This window comes from Jatropha curcas, chromosome 11 (assembly GCF_041381405.1).
Source record: "Jatropha curcas cultivar XTBG-Jc1 chromosome 11, XTBG_Jcur_1.0, whole genome shotgun sequence".
Lineage (NCBI taxonomy): Eukaryota > Viridiplantae > Streptophyta > Magnoliopsida > Malpighiales > Euphorbiaceae > Jatropha > Jatropha curcas.
This window is the reverse complement of record NC_143161.1, coordinates 7523419-7542041: the sequence shown is the minus strand read 5'-3', so window position 1 is coordinate 7542041 and position 18623 is coordinate 7523419. Positions and strand designations below refer to the sequence as shown.

Sequence of the window (18623 nt, the reverse complement as noted above, 5' to 3'; positions counted from 1 at the left end):
TTCAGAAGTATTAAATATTTTATGGATATTAAAAAACCTATTGTAACCTTATAAATATATATTTTTTTTAATTCATTAATCACCGGTAATCACCATCATTGGTCACCATCCGTCATCAACAACTACCACCGATCACCAGCAACTATTTTAATTTATCATTTTTATGTATTATTTTTTATATTTAACAATAAATTTTTAAGAATACGTTATTTCCATATTCTAAATATTTTTATGATTTTATAAGCTAAAATTTCTAGTTTTTTAACTAATTCTCAATATTGCAATTAAGCAATGAAAAATGAATTACTTGAAAAAGATAAATTATTTTCTGGAAAAAGCATAAAATAATTATTTTATTTTGAAAACTGAAATAATATGTCGAACAATCACATTCGATGATAAGTCTGTTGATGCTTCAATAAAATCTGCATTTAGGAAAATAAAAATTTACATTTAGCAGTGCCTTCTAATGATAAACAGATCCAGCTTCAAATATCATGTGAAATGCATGTGTTATTTGTTTTAAAGGAAGACACTTCCAAGACTTGGGAGTTTTAACTTTAGAGCAAGAGGTTAGAGAATGAAAAATGATTTATAGCTATACATGTTACGAATTGACAGTATGTCAGAATTAAATTTCATGAGAATATATATTAATTTTGCATTTAGATGGTATCACGGGTTAGTTTTCGCGCACCTTATTAAATTGAACTCTTTGATTTATGAAAGAGTTAATTTTATATATGGTTTGCGTTATTAAATTGAACTCTTTGATTTATGAAAGAGTTAATTTTATATATGGTTTGCGAAAACTAGCCGTGATATTATCTTACTGCAATGAAAAACGAAATAAAAAGTTTTGTGCATATAATGTTTAAGGAAAAGAAATTTCCGAGACCAAGATAATTTGCTGCAAATAACTTGCAAAAGCATATATATTAGCATTAAATTGAAATAGTTACAACTTTAATTCCATGGAACACTAATAATCATCTTAATATCCAAATTAATTAAAATTTAAATCTAAAACACATACTCAATTGTTGAAACACCACTATTGCTAGACCATGGAACTTGAACAACAACCATGCATTCCTCATACTCAAATTCAACTTCTCCTCCATCAATTTTGCAACTTCTTGGCTTCTCTGATGCAAAAACCCTAAATTCTCCGGCCCCCTTTACTCCAATTTTGACCGAATTATCGAAATTGTAGTTTAATGACTGGATGGCACCACCATTGTTAAGCATGTTAACTAGGCCTATAGGAGCAAACTGAATAGATTTTCCAGCTAAAATGGTGACCGGAGAAACAGTAATAAGCTCGAAATTGAATGGCTCGAGTGCTAGTTCAATGTTCTCATATGGCTTGGAGAGGAGTAGCTTTTTGGACTTTGACAAATACATGGCAAAAACTTGTACTCCTTCAATGGAAATTGGGTTCTTGCCACTGTTCCATTCAATGTCTTTTGGATTGGTTTTAGCGGTCACCAAGTTGGAAAATTGTGAGGCACATTGGTTGCGTCTAGTCTCTCTGTTCCAGCCTCCTCCTTGGCAGTTAAATGCACCAATAACTCCAGTAAACTGTTTCAATTTCAAAAACAAATTATTGAATTTCATTTTTAAATATATATTTTCAAGTGGGTTTTTATAATATTTTCCAAAAAATAAAGGGAAAATTGACTAGAATTTATGGGCCCATTGAACCGCAAATTAAGTAACTTTACCTTATTGAGGTTCCAAATTTTAAGCATGGTTTTGCCATCATGGAGAGGATCCTCAAAGAGGCAATCTCTTGTAGGAAGAGCATAGTATTGACATCGGAGAATTGAACCGTCCGGCAAGACTAGACGCTTGAGCAACGGGAAATTGTGCTTTCCGACAGAGTCGCTAACGTAAATTGGTCCGCCAGAAATTGCCCTAGAAGCAGCATGGAATTCAGCACAAGGATGTGTAGATTGGAACATGTCCCAATCTGGGTGTATGAAATTGCCCATCCACAAGCTATTGTAAGCACAGTGGACCATGTGACAACCTTGAAGCCAAAATGTACCGTTGGGATCACCAGATGGATCAGTGCACCAAAAATCATCACCTATAATACCATCAAAGATATGGGTATTAGCTGGGCCCAAATCCAATATGCTTAATCGAATGGACATGGACATGGGCCCAAATCCAATTTCATTTTTCACTGACATTAAATCCCTAATACTCGAGATTTGGATTGGTTTTAGATGATGAATTTTGTCAGTCAAATTAAATCTCGTCTACGTGGCAGTGTATACATATATAAAGATATAGATAAGGTTGCATGGACATTAAAATTAAAAGCACTGTTATAAAAGGTGACATTAATATATCCCAACCACCTGGGGCCCACTGTGACCCTAAAAATATATATTAATTAATTGAAATAGCTTGTGGTGCAAGTAGGATATTGATTAATTAATTAATTAATTAATTATTGAAAAAGAATTAATATGGTAGTATTAAGATAAATGAAAGTATTTTTAATTGATTTATTGTATAGATGGTTTCATAAAACCGAGCGTGAAAATTATAATTATAATCTTAAAATAAAAATTATGCGGCAAAAATAGACATACCAACGCGACCAAGAGAGATGGTTTCAGTTCCAAGAAACATGAAATCGTTGCAGTGTTCCATGCTAGCTATTACACCATTTCCATTGAAATGTTTTCTTACAGAGGCAGTCAAGGCCTTGTAATATGCCTTTGCAAGATTTACTCTGCCTCCATAATCTTCACACAGCATTTCTAGCAACTGTAAAATATAGCAATATAAAATTCAAACAGTAAATCGTTAGAACAAAAAATAAATTTAATAGATATTTTCATATATTAATAAAATATTCTAATCTTTGTTTAAAGAAAACATAAGGTGAAAGAGACAGATTTTTTTGAGAGGATAAGATAACGCAGTAAGATAAAAGATTACAACAACGTGCCGACCAAACAAGTCAAAGCAGTTAATTTAGCCAACAGTACATTTCAGTCAAAGTAACCCACAAAGCAAATCAAGACATATAAGTAGATTTGGTCCTACATATGACACTTTGCACTATTTCTGTTTCTCACAGCCAACGCTAACCAACCCTAAAGTCCATGCCTAAAATTCAAAACAAAATTAAACTAAGTATATCTAAATTTAAAAAATTTATATTTAGTTTTTAATTAAAAAATATTCAATTTAATTCCGTGGTAATATAATTATCTCGATAAAGTAACTTACATGAATAACGTCCACCTTCACGCCATCAATGCCGACTTTTTTTAAATTAGAGTGAAGACCCTCGTACAATTGATCAACTATCTCTGGCGGCACAAGTCCCACGCCATTACTCACAATCTTATCAACCGCGAGATCCTCCATGGTTAACTCCAGTCCCGGTGACAATTTAGGCTTCATCACCACTGTTTCCGGCAAGCCAGGTACATTAGGTCTTAACCCACCCCAATACCCACATAATGCATGCCAAACATAAACATAATCAATAGTATTAAACTCCTCTTTGAGGTCCTTAATAAAGGCACCCATGCCCTTAGTATTAGAACCATTGGCCAAACTCTTGGGACTCACATAATCCCTAAATTTATAGTTCTCTTCAAATTTTAGTAGCCTGCATGGCATTTGCTCACCAGCAGCCGTGTGATTCATTCCTTCTTTACTGATTGGATCTTCATCATGACTAATAGATTGCCATCCATCATCAATCAAGACTAAGCCAGGTGGGACCCCACCTTCAACAAGACCTTTAACACCTTCCCATACACCTTGAGGGTGCACCGTAAGGTAAAATGCATCCCATGTACACCATCCAAACTTGTCCACTATACCAGGAGCTGTCTTTTCTTCTAAAAGCCTGAAAGTACCTAAATGAACCCTAATTACCTTCATAGCATCTTTCACTAAAGTGAACGGATCGTCGCCGATGTGCATGTAAAGAACACTCCGGAATCCGGCGCCGGTGACTTTCGTTGATCCACTTTCAACGCATATGTCGATGTTGTCATCCTCTCCTGATTGGAGAGAGGCCCGAAATGGACCTTCGATTAAAGGAAGAAGAAGGATGTAGGGTCGACCCGAATCCGACTTATCAAGAACAACAATTTGGGTTTCATTTTCGAGGTCTTTGCCATTTGATCCGACCCAATGGGTAGTCCACCAGACTTTAAATCGGAAAATGCTCATGAACTTGATGTTCTTCAATTTTCCGATAGGGACAATGTGGCGGTCCTTGGGTTCGGTAGATTCGAACCCGAGAAACGCTCCGACGGTGGACAATGATTTGTCGGTTAGGGTATAAGAAGAAGGAGTGAGTGTTATATTATCCGGCACATCGGAGAGAAAGACATGGCCATTGGCGGTTAAGTTTGAACCTTGAAGAGAGATAAGAGAAGGGTTATCGTTAGTGTCAATAAGAGTTGAAACACCAGAGCTGGCTTTGGTGAGGCTAGGAGCCATAGTTGGAAGCAGAAGGAAGAAACAGAAACAGAGAATTTAAAGGGGTCTGTGTTTTGCGTTGAGAAGAAAATGAGAGGAATGGATTAGGTTTTATAGAGGAAAGAATGGTATTAAAAAGGAAGGAAATGAAGAGATTCTGTGATAATATATTTGAATTAATGGTATGTTTGAATTAATACTTTGCTTTTCTCTGTGTATGATTTTGGAAGGAATGGTAAGTGGGCTCATTTATAGGATAGCTTTCGTGAGGTTGAGGGAGGATCGAGGAAGGTGAAGTGATGTTCCTACTAATTAATTAATTGCTTTAATTAACTATTAAGATTAAAAGAAACTATTTTTTTCCTGGATGGGTAAGAAGGGCAAAAAGTATATGTTACATCATCAAATCTTGTATATTATATTTTTTTGTTTTAAAAAATCTTGCATCTATTACCTAGAGAAATTACCTAATAATTAATTAATTAATTAATAGTAATAAGTTTTATTAATTAATTAATATTTATTTCCACATGGAAATAATCCAGTTTCCATTTGTTTGATATTTACATATAGTACGTAGTTTTGTCAAGGAACATAAATGAGAAAGAAGGTTTCTTTTTCAGTTTTTCCTAAATTATGGAAATATTACTAAATAGTATATACACAATTATCTTGTATGATATCGAACCAGACGAGATAAATGAGGGTATTTCTAATTATTTACAAGGAAAAAAAATTTTTTAAAAAAAAAGTTTCAATCTGATTTATCTAGGAAGAATTGGATTGTCCTGATTCAAGGGCAAGAACTCAAAACTAAACCCCGGGCAGTCACTACAAAGGGAATCTGCTAGCTACTAGTGTGTTGAGGAATAGTTGTTGGAGAGGTCTTCCAGGGTTTTCTTATTCCTTTGGCATAATCTTTTAAAAAGAAAAAACTTTTTCCCTCTTCAACTCCATTCTTGATTTTCACGTCTCTTCCCCACAAATTATGGTTGATGTTAATTGCCTTTTATATATATATATATATATATATATATATATAAGCTAACACAAGGGAATAAGGCCCCCTGCACAGGTCCATGGAATTAAAAAAAAAAAAGAAACTTTTTTTTTTCCTTATTTAACGTCATTCTAAAAAGGGATCGGCCGGGTTCGGTCCGTCTATCCCTCAATTTAAGGAACTATGCCTAACCTATCATAATAAATGATAAGAAAAAAAAAAAAGAAAAAGAAAGAGGAATATAATTATATAAGAATAAAATAAAGTAGAATCGTGAATAAATTGAGACTGCTGCTTGTTTTCGTGACAATATGTTTGGATAAGAGATTTTATTGACACTTGTCGGTGACAGAGTTTTCCATTTATGTTTGTAACTCAACTACTTTTCTTTTATACACTTCATGTCAAAAAGCTTGGACCCAAATTGGTTTAGTTCCTTTAACTTAAAACCGTCGGTCCAATAAATCTTTATAACACGAACTTTTGATTTTAAGGAGATTAAAATTAATAAATGAAGTTATATCCATTTATCAAAAATTAATTTTTATGAAACTGTGTTTTACATTATTATATTTATTGGATATATTCATGATTTAATTTTTTTTATATACATTATATCATAAAATAGAACAACAAAAATTTAGATCAATTAAATTAAAAAATGAAACAAAATTTATTATAAAAAAATTAATTAAATCAAAGTTTTTATATATTAAGTACAAATTATAATAATTGACACTTTAAAAATCAATTAAAAAATATAAATTACTAAAAAATAATCAAATCGAGATATTTCAAAAAAAAAAATCATAAGAACAAATCGTGATAATTAATACCTTGAAAATTACCTTTATTTTGTTATCTTAATTTATGATTTCACATGTATGAAAATCCGAAAGTTATAATGAAGATAATTGTAATTAGCATGATAAAGGAAAAAAAAAAAGAAAAAAAAATATAGAGAATATAACTTATGATTTTGTTTTGAGAAAAAAAAATATTTTTTTCTTATAAAAAATAATTTTATTTAAAAGTGGGAAATTTCTTTAACTAACATGAGAATTTGGTATGTGTATCTGTCAAAAGAAACCTGCAAGAAGAAAAGGATAATATTCTTATTTGTAGCTTGTGGGCTATTGTTGGGCCTACACAGTGCGGTGGGCCATCTTGTAGACTCAGCCTCTAACACTGAGCCAAGTTTGTGTTACTTTTTTTTTTTTAAAACTTTTTTTTTTTCTCTCTAGAACAACCATGCAACGCGTTTGGATTAAAAAAAGAAGTAACGTTGTAAAAATCATTTATCCACCCTGAGGTGGCGTGCCGACCACCGCCACGTGTAGATAGTTATGGCCCTAATACACCGACACCTGAGGACTTTTTACTTTTTTTAAATAAGAAAATAAATTAGGCAATACGTTGAATGATTTGAGTGATCCACGTGGAATACTTCGCAGTTAAGACTTCAGTCATGGAAGCCCTACCGAGAGTGAAGGTAACACGTCAGAGGTGTAACGGTTAGGAAAAGTGGAAACGGTTAACTACCGAATGAATAACTACCCTACAAGGACCAATAAGAGAGTGCCACGTATACTGCGCGTAAACGCGTTTTGTAAATTGTTTATGTCGTTTAGTATGGTGAAAATAAATCCTCAATTATATTTTTATACTATTATATTTTTGAATAACATCAGTCAAAGGTTGCCTTTAGAAAAAACAAAACCAAAAACAAACCTTAGTCAAAGGTAATGTACAAGCTTAATCACATTGGGTCTTGTGGTGTAATAAATAATTGAATATAACATTTTGATTATAAACACTTAATTACACGAAAAATACCTCGTGTATTTATTAATTAATGTGAGAATAATATTGATAAAACTTGATAAATATATTTCTGGAGCATTTGGTTTAGTCCTAAAAGAAATGAGTTGCCAATCAGATGGTGATCTGGTTGGTCTTTTTACTTATGTGAAAAGTAAGATGTTTCGAGTTTGAGTCCTTCCGATCACAATTATTTTTACCAATTTGGTGAGAACGGGGCTTCCCTCTGTTGTGAATTTTTTCGGCTCATAAAAACCTCTAATGAATTTTTTTAATACATATATATATATAACAATGCTATCCCCATTTTGACAAATTTTTATATTTACATTTAATTAATATATTCATTTTGATCAATATAATAAAATAAGTTATTTCTAAATATTTGTTAACCAATAATTCTACCAAACATTTAACAACTTATTTTCAATCTAATTTATAATATATCTTAAAACAAATGTCAAAAGTAAGTATATAAACCAAACAATTTATACTTCTATCTATATTCTTATAAATTTAAGTATTATATATATATTTAATTTTATATAAAAATGAGCTTACAAGTTATTAATTTTCAAAATTACATTGAGATAAATTAAATACATTAGCTATAGTTATAATAATTTCAATATATACAATTTTAAAACCTAATGATCGACAAACTAGTCTTTATATAAGATTGGGTTTATACTAATTTTACTCTTTTTTTTATTAAACATATTTTCTCATATACAATTATTTATGCAATTTCCATAAATAAATTTTCGGTGTATGATTTTAATTATCATAAATAAAATTTTTAGGTAGTGCCTGCGAAATGAGGAAAGATCTTAATTAGTCATACTATAACATTAAACGTGTCAAGTGTATTTTAGTAATACGTGGTTTTGGTAATTAATTGATTGTTTAACTTAATTACAAGGTCTTGTGCTAATGTTGATGCTATAAATTACTAATAAATGTGATATAAGTTGTATTACCAATACGTGTCATTAGTAGTAAACTAGACCATCATAAGTGTAAGATTCGTGTATCAAGTAAATTGCTAAAAAAAAAAAAAAGGTACATGCAATTATGATTTAAATGTATTATATAGAATTAAAGATTTTTTCTTCTGATTAAAGCGAACATCACTTTTAAAATAACATGTGAAGGAAAATAAGAAAGTAAAAAAAAAATAAAAAGTTAAACCATAAGAGAACATCGAAAGGTATTGTGTTTATATATCATAAATTAGAAAATAATTTTTAAAGTAAAATCCACAAAAGTTATTAAATTAGAGAGAAAGGTAAGAGACATATATTTTCTCTTCAAAATCTTCAATTTTTCTAGTAAGGTCAAAATCAAATTCTCAATTTTTAGAGAATTTCACTCTCCGCAAAGAGAGTGTCACGTCAGCATCCATGATTCTTCTTTAGTTATAATAATAATGATATGATGAATCTGAGAAAAAAGCAATGCATAATACATAATTTTATTCCAAAACCCTTGCAAGAAAACTTTGTAACACCTTAAAATTTAAAATGATATTGTGCCAATTTAATTTTCACTTTTTGTAATAATGTCACACGTGCACTGGAAATAACAAGTTTTAAGATTTTTTTATTTTTTATCTAAAATATTAATTTGATATGTGGTTAATACAACTTTTGGAATAATAAATTTTATTTTTTTAAATATTCAATAAATATTTAATCAGTCTAATTTTATAAATTGAGGTATTCAATAAGTAAAATAAAGTGTTTAACATATCTAATTTTATCAGTTGAAGTGTTAAATGAGTAAAGTAAAAATGAGAGTATTACAAATTAAAAAAAAAATACAAAAGTGAATTTATTTATTGAGCAAAAAAAAATAGAGATATTAAAATAAAAGAGATCGTGAAATATAGAGTCAGGAGTTGTTATGTTTGGTTTCATTTGCGTTTTTTTTTTTTTTTCTTTTTAGATCATAATTCATTAGTAATATTAAAATTTCAAGTACTACAAATAATTAATCATATAGATATTTCTACTTCAAGATGATATTCAATCTTTTAACTTAAAAATAATTTTTTAAGTGACTACTAACCCTTATTTGATTTGTACCCAAAGAAAAATTTTATATGGATAATAACAAGCGTTTCTCTTTCAAAATATTGAATAATAACATAATAAAATATGATCTTATTGTCCAATATAATAAAAAAAATAAATTTATTTTCTTTTATTTGAAAAAGGTCAAAATTTTAAATCATATATATATAAGCCGAAAAAAACAGAAGGTGTGGGGGCACCTACAGATTTACAATGGAGGCAATGGAGCCACTTGCCTCCACTGGCTTTTTACAGTTCAGTTTATAATTTTTTAAATTTTAGTATATATGATTATGTTAATTTGTATTTATTCCATTGAATTTTTATATTTAGCCCTCACTAAATTATTACTTTTATACATTACCTCCACTTATTTAATTTTCTGGATGTGCTCCTGTTTGGAGGCCTTCTTGTTCAACATTCTATTTTTCTTTTTTAAAATTTTATAAGTTTTTTCTTTATTTTTCTGTATTTTGATTGGCTAATTTTTTTAATTTAATATTTAATATAATAGTGATAATTGATAATTTTTTAAATCTAATCTTATCTATCATCTAACCTAATCCAACTAAATCTTTCACATTTAATTAGATTTATTTTAATTGAACACGATATTATATATAACTCTGACAAACCATTGTTTAATGATTATTGGTTGCAACTTTTCTGTTGGCAAATATCTGTGCAATCAACATTGATTCTATTTTCCGTGTTCTTTAAATTAAATTGAGAGAGGCTGTTGGTATTATATGGTGATAGATTATTTGAATATTTTTTTCTTTTTTATGGATTTTTAATATTATTCTATCTATTTGATTTTTGAATATAATAAATAAGAGATAAATGTGTATAAAAAAATAATTTCATCTTTGAATATTCAAATAAGTAAAGCTTAAATATTACTATTATTAATCAAAACTTTAAAAATAATAACATAAACTTTTAAAATTATTATTATTATTCACAAATTATAAACTTTTAAAAATAATAATATAATTCAATGATAATATTTATTTAAATATATAACACTCAAGTGCGAAGTGCAGATCTCAACTAGTTACTATTAGAAGTTAACAATTATATCAACTAGTTACTATTAAAAGTTAACAATTATATATGTTGTTATTTATTTGTAAACAATGAAAAGTGATTCTAATTATTTTGAGGTATTTGAGTAATTTATTAAAAATAAGTGAAATCTCAGTCTCCCTTCATTATTTTCTCTCGAAATTAGATGGATTCAAAATATGTGAGCCTAATGGAAAATAAGCGAAATATTACTTCATTTAATATTTTTATCATTTCTTCAAATAAGAAAAAATATATTTTTCATCCATCCCATTTTTTTGCTTGGTATTCATCCTTTGGATGTCCAAAATGTTTACAAGATTTCTAAATTTATATACTTAAATAATTATTTTCTCATAAAAGCCTTTATGATTATTCATTAAATGAATAACTTTTATTACTAATATCTTAATGAATTGTAAAAAAATGACAAAATAATTTATGTTGATTAAATTTTTTGTCAAACCATGCAAACAAAATGCACGGAGGAGTAGTTATTTTGAAGATTTCAACTGGATTGATCATTTAAAATATTTTAGGTGTATTAGGCTACTTGAAAATCCTTGCTTGGTGGGCTTTCTGAGGTTGTTCGAGACAACTGCTGCCCAACCCAAATCACTTGAGGTTCATCCACTTTGAAATATGGAAGTGATCAATCCATCAAGACAAATAAAGAAGAAAAGGAAAGGGAGAGGTGCAGTCATAAGGCAACAAGATAAGAAGTTAATGACTTCACGTACCACATTGGCCTCTTCATCATCCCAGTTAGCTCCATTGCAATTGCACTAAAAACATAGCATAACTATTCAGCATCAGCACATCAAGCAAGACAGTATTTCCCTTTTTCTTATTTATTTATTTATTTATCATGTGATGGAAAACGAGAAAAAAAATATATATATACACACATTATCTTTGATATTTTACTATTGTTTTTTTCTTTTTCTTATCACTATTGCTTTCTTTTTTTCTCTAATTTACAGCTCTTCATTATCATTATCTCTCGCTGCAAATTACACTACATTTATCCTTATAGGTTAAGACTAAGCAATCCTATCTAAGATCATACCTACATGGAAAAAATTCACTTGAACTTTGTTACTTGTTAGGAATCATGACTCATTGGCTGCCTTACGAGAAGCTCCCAGCAGGGACTGTCCAATAGAAAAACATGAAGAGCCAAATAAGGAATTTGCTGCCAATATGTCAAAAATAATGTGCAAAGCTCAATGGTAGCATAAATATGTCATCCCCGCACTTCACTTGCTTGTCGATTTTAGGGTTCATTTGGAGAGATGCACAATTAAAACGAGGGTGCAGTCGAATTTGTGTATCATAAACAGTAACATTAACGTTAAATCAAATCACTTTATTCAAATCCTTATCTATTAAAATGAACCATTAATTCAAAAGGAACTCATGTGCATTTGAAATTTACCATATTAAGAAGGCGAAGAGCAGCGGGGCGAGTGAATTTTCTTGCGAAAAGGAAGCAAGTGGATGGTTTTCCTTTGCTGCTGCACCACTCTTTTCGATATTCAGTCTCATAATAAATATTGTCAATGTCCTGCAAAAGTAATCAAGAGTTATAAACCTTTGTCCTTTCTCATTTAACAAGAACTAGATAGGAATATTTTAAGTAATCACACACATATTTGCATTTAAAATCTTTCAAAGTAACCCACAAAAAAAAAAAAAAGGGAAGCTAGGAACCATTATTTCAATTTCCATTGTTCCAGGCACAAACATGATAAAAATACTGGGTAGGGACAATTAATGTACTCTCTTTAAGTTGAGTTACTCTGAGACTATCACACTGACAAAACCGGTTATAGTTAGACAAGAAGCAACATAAGCCATGTAACAAAAGCAAGTATCACTGCTTTTGTTAACATACTCAACAGAACTAAATCATAATTCCTATTACATAGAAAACTTTTCTTCTGTTTTCCCAGTTTAGGGCTACATCTGCAGGAAGGTCTACCGGTCTAGACTCAGAGAACCCCATAAATCTTCTTTACAAGCACATTATATAAAAATAAAGTATGGTACCTGAATTTCAGGAAGTAAAAAGGACTTTCTTTCATTTTCATTTTCTTTATAATATAGGAAGTATATTCTTCTGCTGATTTATCAAGATTGGTATAAATTCTCTGCACAGTTCTATCCAAGATAATTTAATTATATGCCCAAACAAGGCCTTAGTTACAAAATATAAACTGTTAAACAATACTAACAAATAGCAATTTAGCAGCATCATGTTCAACAACACTAACAAATAGTAATTTAACAGCATAAGTAGAAGAAAATAGAAAAGCATTTAGTTTCTCAAGGCATGGATAATAACAAAGCAGAACATTCATTACTTTATATAGCAAAACGACTTACAATACCTTTATGTTTTTGATGAGTGTGGGAGTAGCATCAGAGAATTTATAGGTAACAGGATGCCATCCACGGCGTTCAGGGTCTTTAGAGGATGAAAGATCCCATGAACTATGTGTCAATGACCTTCGTGTAATTTCTCCTTCAAGGCCTTCTTGCTGACAATATTGGAAAAGAAAACGTAACTCAGACTCTGAGTGCGTGAGAGAGAGAGAGAGAGGCAGAAGCAAAACATTTATTTTACCTTTTCATGTATAAATAAGTTTTTGATTCAACTCATGCTTTTTAAATGATAACTTATTTTTTTGTTCAGGTACATGTTTCAAAAATCTACAGACTTAGAAGTAGAACCATCTAAACGGTGACTAAAAAATCAGTCCAAAACCACCACGTAAGATGCAGCATAAACTGCATGCCAACTACTTTTTTCAACTGCAAAGAGCTATACTAAGGTGTTGCAAACACTTCTGAAATATGAATTCAAAACAGTAGAAAGAACACAAACAATATTAACTTCTCTTAAGAGGTTTTTGTTATTTAATATTCTTTTCTGATTCTGCTGATAAGTTATTGCTTTTCCTGCAGCACAAAGTTAAACATGACGGTTGCAGCCATAATAAAATACAGGTCCATTATACACTTGAGTTAAACCAGGACCCTCTAGTGCAAATGCTATGGCATTTGACACTTGAGCTCTCTGTGCAGGTGTATTAGAAAAATACAGGTCCATCAAGATTCCAAGCATAAGCTTTTCCACAATTATTAGACACTAATAGATTTTGTCTAAAACATGGTATACTGACCATTCATTAATTTGAAAAGAACAATGTAAAGGAACTTTAGATCTAAAGGTTTTCAAATAACAAAAAGGAAAAACACAGGAAGATTCCCCTGACTGTCCATTAGTTTGAGAAAAAATGATAGGAAACTTAAAAATTAGAAATAATAATATGAAGAATAAGAGGCAAACCTAGCCCTGATCAATAGATTGGCTACAGCCAAACAATCAATAAAAGCCGACTTCTTCTACAAGACAAAAATGATAATGTAGACATACAAACAAGCCCCAGAGAGAGAGAGAGAGAGAGAGAGAGAGAGAGAGAAGGTTGACATATTGTTCAATTGGGAATCTATCAGATTAATTAACAGGTGGAAGGCCTTCTGGCTCAGTTGCTTGATGGTTCTACCATTCCATTTTACTTGTCAACCAACTAGACTCAGAATATATGGATAAGAATGCATCTTACAGCAAGTAATGTCTGCACATAATGTTCATCAGGTATACAATTGTGCTCCTTCGATGTATCTGGCTGTACAAAACAAGAATTTTAAAAATGGAAAATTGTTACTTAATAAGATCTCCAAATCCACTTCAAAAGCAGTTAGATAAATTTATGCAAGCAGATTTTGTAAGTTGGAACAATTTGAATGCATATGTCTAAGCTAGACCAGAAAAAAGGAATATAAAATTTAGAAATTGAAGAAAGGAAGAAAGAAAGAAAAAGTTACTTACAAGGGGGCTATCCCGCCAAAACTCAGGCAGTGATTTCCTCTGCATTGTTATCAAGTGTGAATAAAGTAAATTACGACAAAACAATAGCTCCAACAAAAAAAGAAAACTTAGACAAGGTCAACTTCCTAAATCCTAAAGATGAAAATAATTAATTAAGAAGAGAAGTTTAAGGACCACAAACTATTAATTTGTAATCTGTAAGATACCCGACAAGACAATTTCTTCCATGAATAAAGAGCTTTCCTTTAAAAGAAAAGAAAAAAAAAAGAAGCTAGGTTTAACACTACAATCCTTTTCAGTTCTCAATACGCCCAATCAAGTAATGTTCTTAGCTTAAATATTGGACATAACTAACCTATGCTATGTTCAAAACAAAATCAAAGTTAGTACCTGTCTATTGCATTTATTCTCCAATAACAACACACAAGACAAAATGACATTAGCTTTGACAACTATTATGTTAGACTGCCAGACATGAAGGTATTCTCTATTCAGAACCAAAAAATTCAGAGAATATAAACTTGCCTTGCAATGCTGTTGAAACAAAGGAAAGACTACAGTGTCATTCACGACAACCTCTGCATGCTTTCTGGTCAGAACAACCCACTGCAACAAGCCAAAGCAGAAGTTAGAATTAGACAAGCTACAGTGACATCGCATGACAGATACTGTCAATGGATATGTATCATTTCCCTCTTAGGTTTTTTTTTTTTTTTTTTTTTTTTTTTTTTTTTTTTTTTTGTCCATTAACATCATTTTTTTCCATTAACATCAAGAAGCAATCATGCCATAAAATGTACAAATTACCTGTGATCCTTTCCTCCAGTTATAAACAGGAATGACTGAAGCCATTTTCGGATTGTAGCGGCCCTCTTTTGTATCAGAAAAGCTGCTTCCAGCATTGAAATTAACACATTACCCAACGTCAATCAAAAACAGTAAAAAACATTTAAGGTTACAAACTGAAAAGTTGGCTTAAATTTGGCTTACATAATACATACCCCAATAAAGATAATATTTTTTTTCATAAAATTAATGCAGAGAAAAATTAGGTGAGAAGCCACCAATAATGAATAAAATCTTCATAAGGTCCTGCTAAATCATTATTGAGGTTGATTTTGATTAAGTAATTTCAGATGAAGATGAAAAGAATTACATGTAATGCAAACGATAAAATCAATTAGTACACCTGCTATAACAATGTTTTACAAGATGAACAATGAGAACAATATAAGATTTAGTTAATGCCTAGGGTTAGCTAATAAACTTATCACGGGTCTTAGTTCCAGACTATAACCATTAAGTGTTTTGTTTTTTATTTTTGAAAAAATCTAAAGTTTCAGGTTACATAAGAGTGAGGCTGCCTTGATATTCTTCACATTACAATTCATCTATTAATTACAAGAAGTAGGCATAGTAGTGTTTAATTTTAACCAAAAACAAGTCTTTCTCTCCAGAAAAATGTTTCGAAGGAATCAGGGGAACAGAATGCACTGTAGCTCTGAACCTTGAAAAGCAAACTAAAATATTTGAACAGATCAACATGTAGCTAGATAGTCATGCAAATTATTTTAATTTTCTCTGCATAGACAACATGCATGCAATATCTGTTAATGTATGACAGCTTCCAATAATGTTATTTTTGGGACAGAATATATGAAATAATAAAATATATTGCTATGCACATCAAAACCATGGTTGACTAACCTGTCTACAAAACTAGTTGATGTTGACATGATATAGTCATACGTGTAGCTGAAGTTGTAAAGAGGTATGCAGCTGAGAGGAGATCATGCAGCTAATATATGGTTAGGTGACAAGACCACATACAAAAACAAGCTTCAATGGAATAAAAGTCTCGATACATCAAACAAAGTAGCATCTGTATACATTTAAGATTGGAAAGTATCTTATATATTTAAGATAGGAACATGACAGAATCTTTTAATAATAATAATAGAGACATAGCAAAGTAAGATGGAAAGGTAATTGCTGCATAAAATCAAGAGCAATTATTGGCATCAAGTCTTACCTGTCTGAGAGGAAAACAAAACGTTCATTCCGAGGATCCTCTAGGGCATGTCTAAGCAATATACGCTCTGCCTCGAGCATGCTTGCTTCTCCCCAATCTACCTGAATTAATTTGAGGAATATCACACCAATAAAACAATGTGCAAAGTTTTACTTAATCATGATAATATATCCAATTGATTAAGCCAACAGGAATACATGGAATTGTGTTAACAAATATACACAAAAGTGAGCTACATAGTAGTTGATATTGTTTTTGGTAATTTGTGGCTCTCATGAGAACCTTGTTCCGTGTTGCTAAACTAAATAATTCAACTCTTTTAACTTCAACATGTACAATTGCATGTGCATATGAATATAAAATGTAACGGTGGCCCATGATTTGCATATCCAGAGTTTTTCTTTTTGGCTCTCATTGCGTCTTATTGTCCTCCCCATCAGGCTTAACAAGGTTGTAGTAGTATCATAATTTCCTTGGGTTTCAAATGTGACACTTAGTAATAGGAATAACAAACCTGTATGCTATCATTAACTTGTCGATTCATAAAATAGACGGATCTTGTGGTAGCTTTGTTGAGCAGAAACCCAGGCCTAGAATGAACAAAAATTGAAAATCTAGATTCCTCACCCTGCAAAGTGAATGCTTCATCAATATGAGCCCAAAACAGATACAAGCTTCAAGATTATCAAAAGAACGAAGAAAATGAAAAGAGAAAATAATGGTATGTCTAAGTCATACTACAAAAGAGGAGCTTGTTCTTTTGAAAAGAGGTTGCAGGACTAAATAATGTAATGTCTTTCGATTTTTCTTAAAAATGATGGCTAACCTTTTCTTATTAATAGAACCTAGTATCTTATCTTTCATGATTAATAAAATTCTAAAAAGCTTAAGGACTGGTTACATTTCAGCACAGTAAACATGATCTAAGCATCAAAATGATTTTAACCATAAAAACTTTAATTAAGTTGTCACAAACCATAATTCACAGAGCTATACATGATTTGCTATAATTATTCTTCATAGACATTAACAAATTTTATGATAATACTATAATAGTACACATTAATCAAAAGAAATAAAATTTCATTCATTCTACAACTAAGATTATTTAAAATCATTAAATCCAATAATTCAAGCAACGGATAGATCACCAACAAAAGCAATTTATACAAACACTTCAATAATGGCAAGAAATTATACATTCACAGAAAATGCCATAAAAAGCTTACCTTAAAAAAAGCATCCCAAACCATATCCAGAGGAAGTCGATTTCGAGCAATAAACAGAAACGCAATTCTTGGCTTCTGAACTAAATGAGACTGCAATTTCGCCAATGCAAGAATTCGAGTGTACTGAGTTTGCATCAAAACGAAGCTTCCAAAACAAAACCCTAACAACAAAACAACAAACAGCTTTCTCTTCCATTTGAAGTGAGATTTCTGCTGCTGTATCAACTTTCGCTGCTTCATTTATATATATAAAACAAAATATCACTTCCTCACCTCAATTCCAATTTCTCCAACATTATCTAACACAGTAATTCCAACACTATACAACAAAAGAAAAACAGTTTGATCCGTCAATTTAGAGTTGAAGAATTGATTAGATCCATGGACACGTAGGTAGGTGTTAACTGAAGCAAGTTCTGTGGAATTGAATTGCAGAAAGAGTGGAATTCTCGTGAATTTGAAGGAATCGGCGAAAGAGAGGGAGAGAGAGTCACGTGGAATCTGGTTTTGCAGAGAGTGGAAATTGAAATGAAAGAAGAAGAGGACGCGACTAGAAATAGAAAGAAAGTGGAGAGTGACAACTGAGTTAGTGAGTTGGGTTCGCTTGACAAGTGAGCTTCCTCTTTTATTTTATTTTAAGCTGTGATGTCGTAAAGGTGTAGGGTCTTTTGGTCTTGATTCAAAAGTTTTGCGTGAGAAATAGAGTAGCGCACCGCCTTTCCTATATTCTCTGCTAATGATTGGGAGCTAGGTAATACCTCATTTTTATTAATTTTGACATTTTTAATTTTTATAAAAATTTAAAAAATATAATTGAATTGTAGCAATTAAAAATAATAATTGATTAAATTATTCTTTAATTATTTTGATAGATACATTTAAATAAGGACAAAGTTACATTTAATTGTCACTTCGATACATTTATTTCATTTAAAGCTGAAAAAATTTTTAAATAACAATAAAACATTTTATTAATTGAAATACTTACGTGTAATAAATACTCCCTTAAGTGGTGTGCTATTTAGGAGTGAAC

General features: G+C 30.8%; 2 protein-coding genes across 5 annotated transcripts; both read right to left on the bottom strand.

Annotated features, from left to right (window-relative positions):
• Positions 1–906: 906 nt before the first annotated feature.
• LOC105641418 (putative galactinol--sucrose galactosyltransferase 5) lies at positions 907–4798 on the bottom strand. The gene is made up of 4 exons (XM_012225953.3): positions 3256–4798; positions 2610–2787; positions 1728–2095; positions 907–1584 (listed from the first exon to the last, which is right to left on the bottom strand). The coding sequence occupies exons 1-4, from the start codon at positions 4486–4488 to the stop codon at positions 1024–1026; spliced, it is 2340 nt and encodes a 779-aa protein (XP_012081343.1). The 5' UTR covers positions 4489–4798; the 3' UTR covers positions 907–1023.
• A 6127-nt stretch (positions 4799–10925) lies between these two features.
• LOC105641402 (Core-2/I-branching beta-1,6-N-acetylglucosaminyltransferase family protein) lies at positions 10926–18254 on the bottom strand. 4 transcript variants are annotated; one of them, XM_037636861.2, is made up of 12 exons: positions 17591–18253; positions 16876–16989; positions 16362–16462; positions 16037–16108; positions 15137–15218; positions 14855–14935; positions 14330–14368; positions 14064–14126; positions 12825–12974; positions 11870–11998; positions 11501–11585; positions 10926–11233 (listed from the first exon to the last, which is right to left on the bottom strand). In XM_037636861.2, the coding sequence occupies exons 1-11, from the start codon at positions 17828–17830 to the stop codon at positions 11544–11546; spliced, it is 1113 nt and encodes a 370-aa protein (XP_037492789.1). In that variant the 5' UTR covers positions 17831–18253; the 3' UTR covers positions 10926–11233; positions 11501–11543. The 4 variants fall into 4 exon arrangements, with proteins under 4 accessions (XP_037492789.1, XP_012081330.1, XP_012081321.1 ...); XM_012225940.4 differs by having other exon boundaries at positions 10926–11216; XM_012225931.4 differs by having other exon boundaries at positions 10926–11216; positions 11505–11585.
• Positions 18255–18623: the final 369 nt, after the last annotated feature.

Bases quoted from the DNA above. Each gene is read 5' to 3' on its own strand.
- LOC105641418 (XM_012225953.3), bottom strand. From the start codon at position 4,488: ATGGCTCCTAGCCTCACCAAAGCCAGCTCTGGTGTTTCAACTCTTATT. The intron at 2,788-3,255 runs GTAAGTTACTTT...TATATTTTACAG, and splicing joins TGAAGGTGGACGTTATTCAT to TTGCTAGAAATGCTGTGTGA. The intron at 1,585-1,727 runs GTAAAGTTACTT...AAATTGAAACAG, and splicing joins AAATTTGGAACCTCAATAAG to TTTACTGGAGTTATTGGTGC.
- LOC105641402 (XM_037636861.2), bottom strand. From the start codon at position 17,830: ATGAAGCAGCGAAAGTTGATACAGCAGCAGAAATCTCACTTCAAATGG. The intron at 14,369-14,854 runs GCAAGTTTATAT...ATAACAATGCAG, and splicing joins TGTTTCAACAGCATTGCAAG to AGGAAATCACTGCCTGAGTT. The intron at 11,586-11,869 runs GTAAATTTCAAA...TCTATTGGACAG, and splicing joins CTCTTCGCCTTCTTAATATG to TCCCTGCTGGGAGCTTCTCG.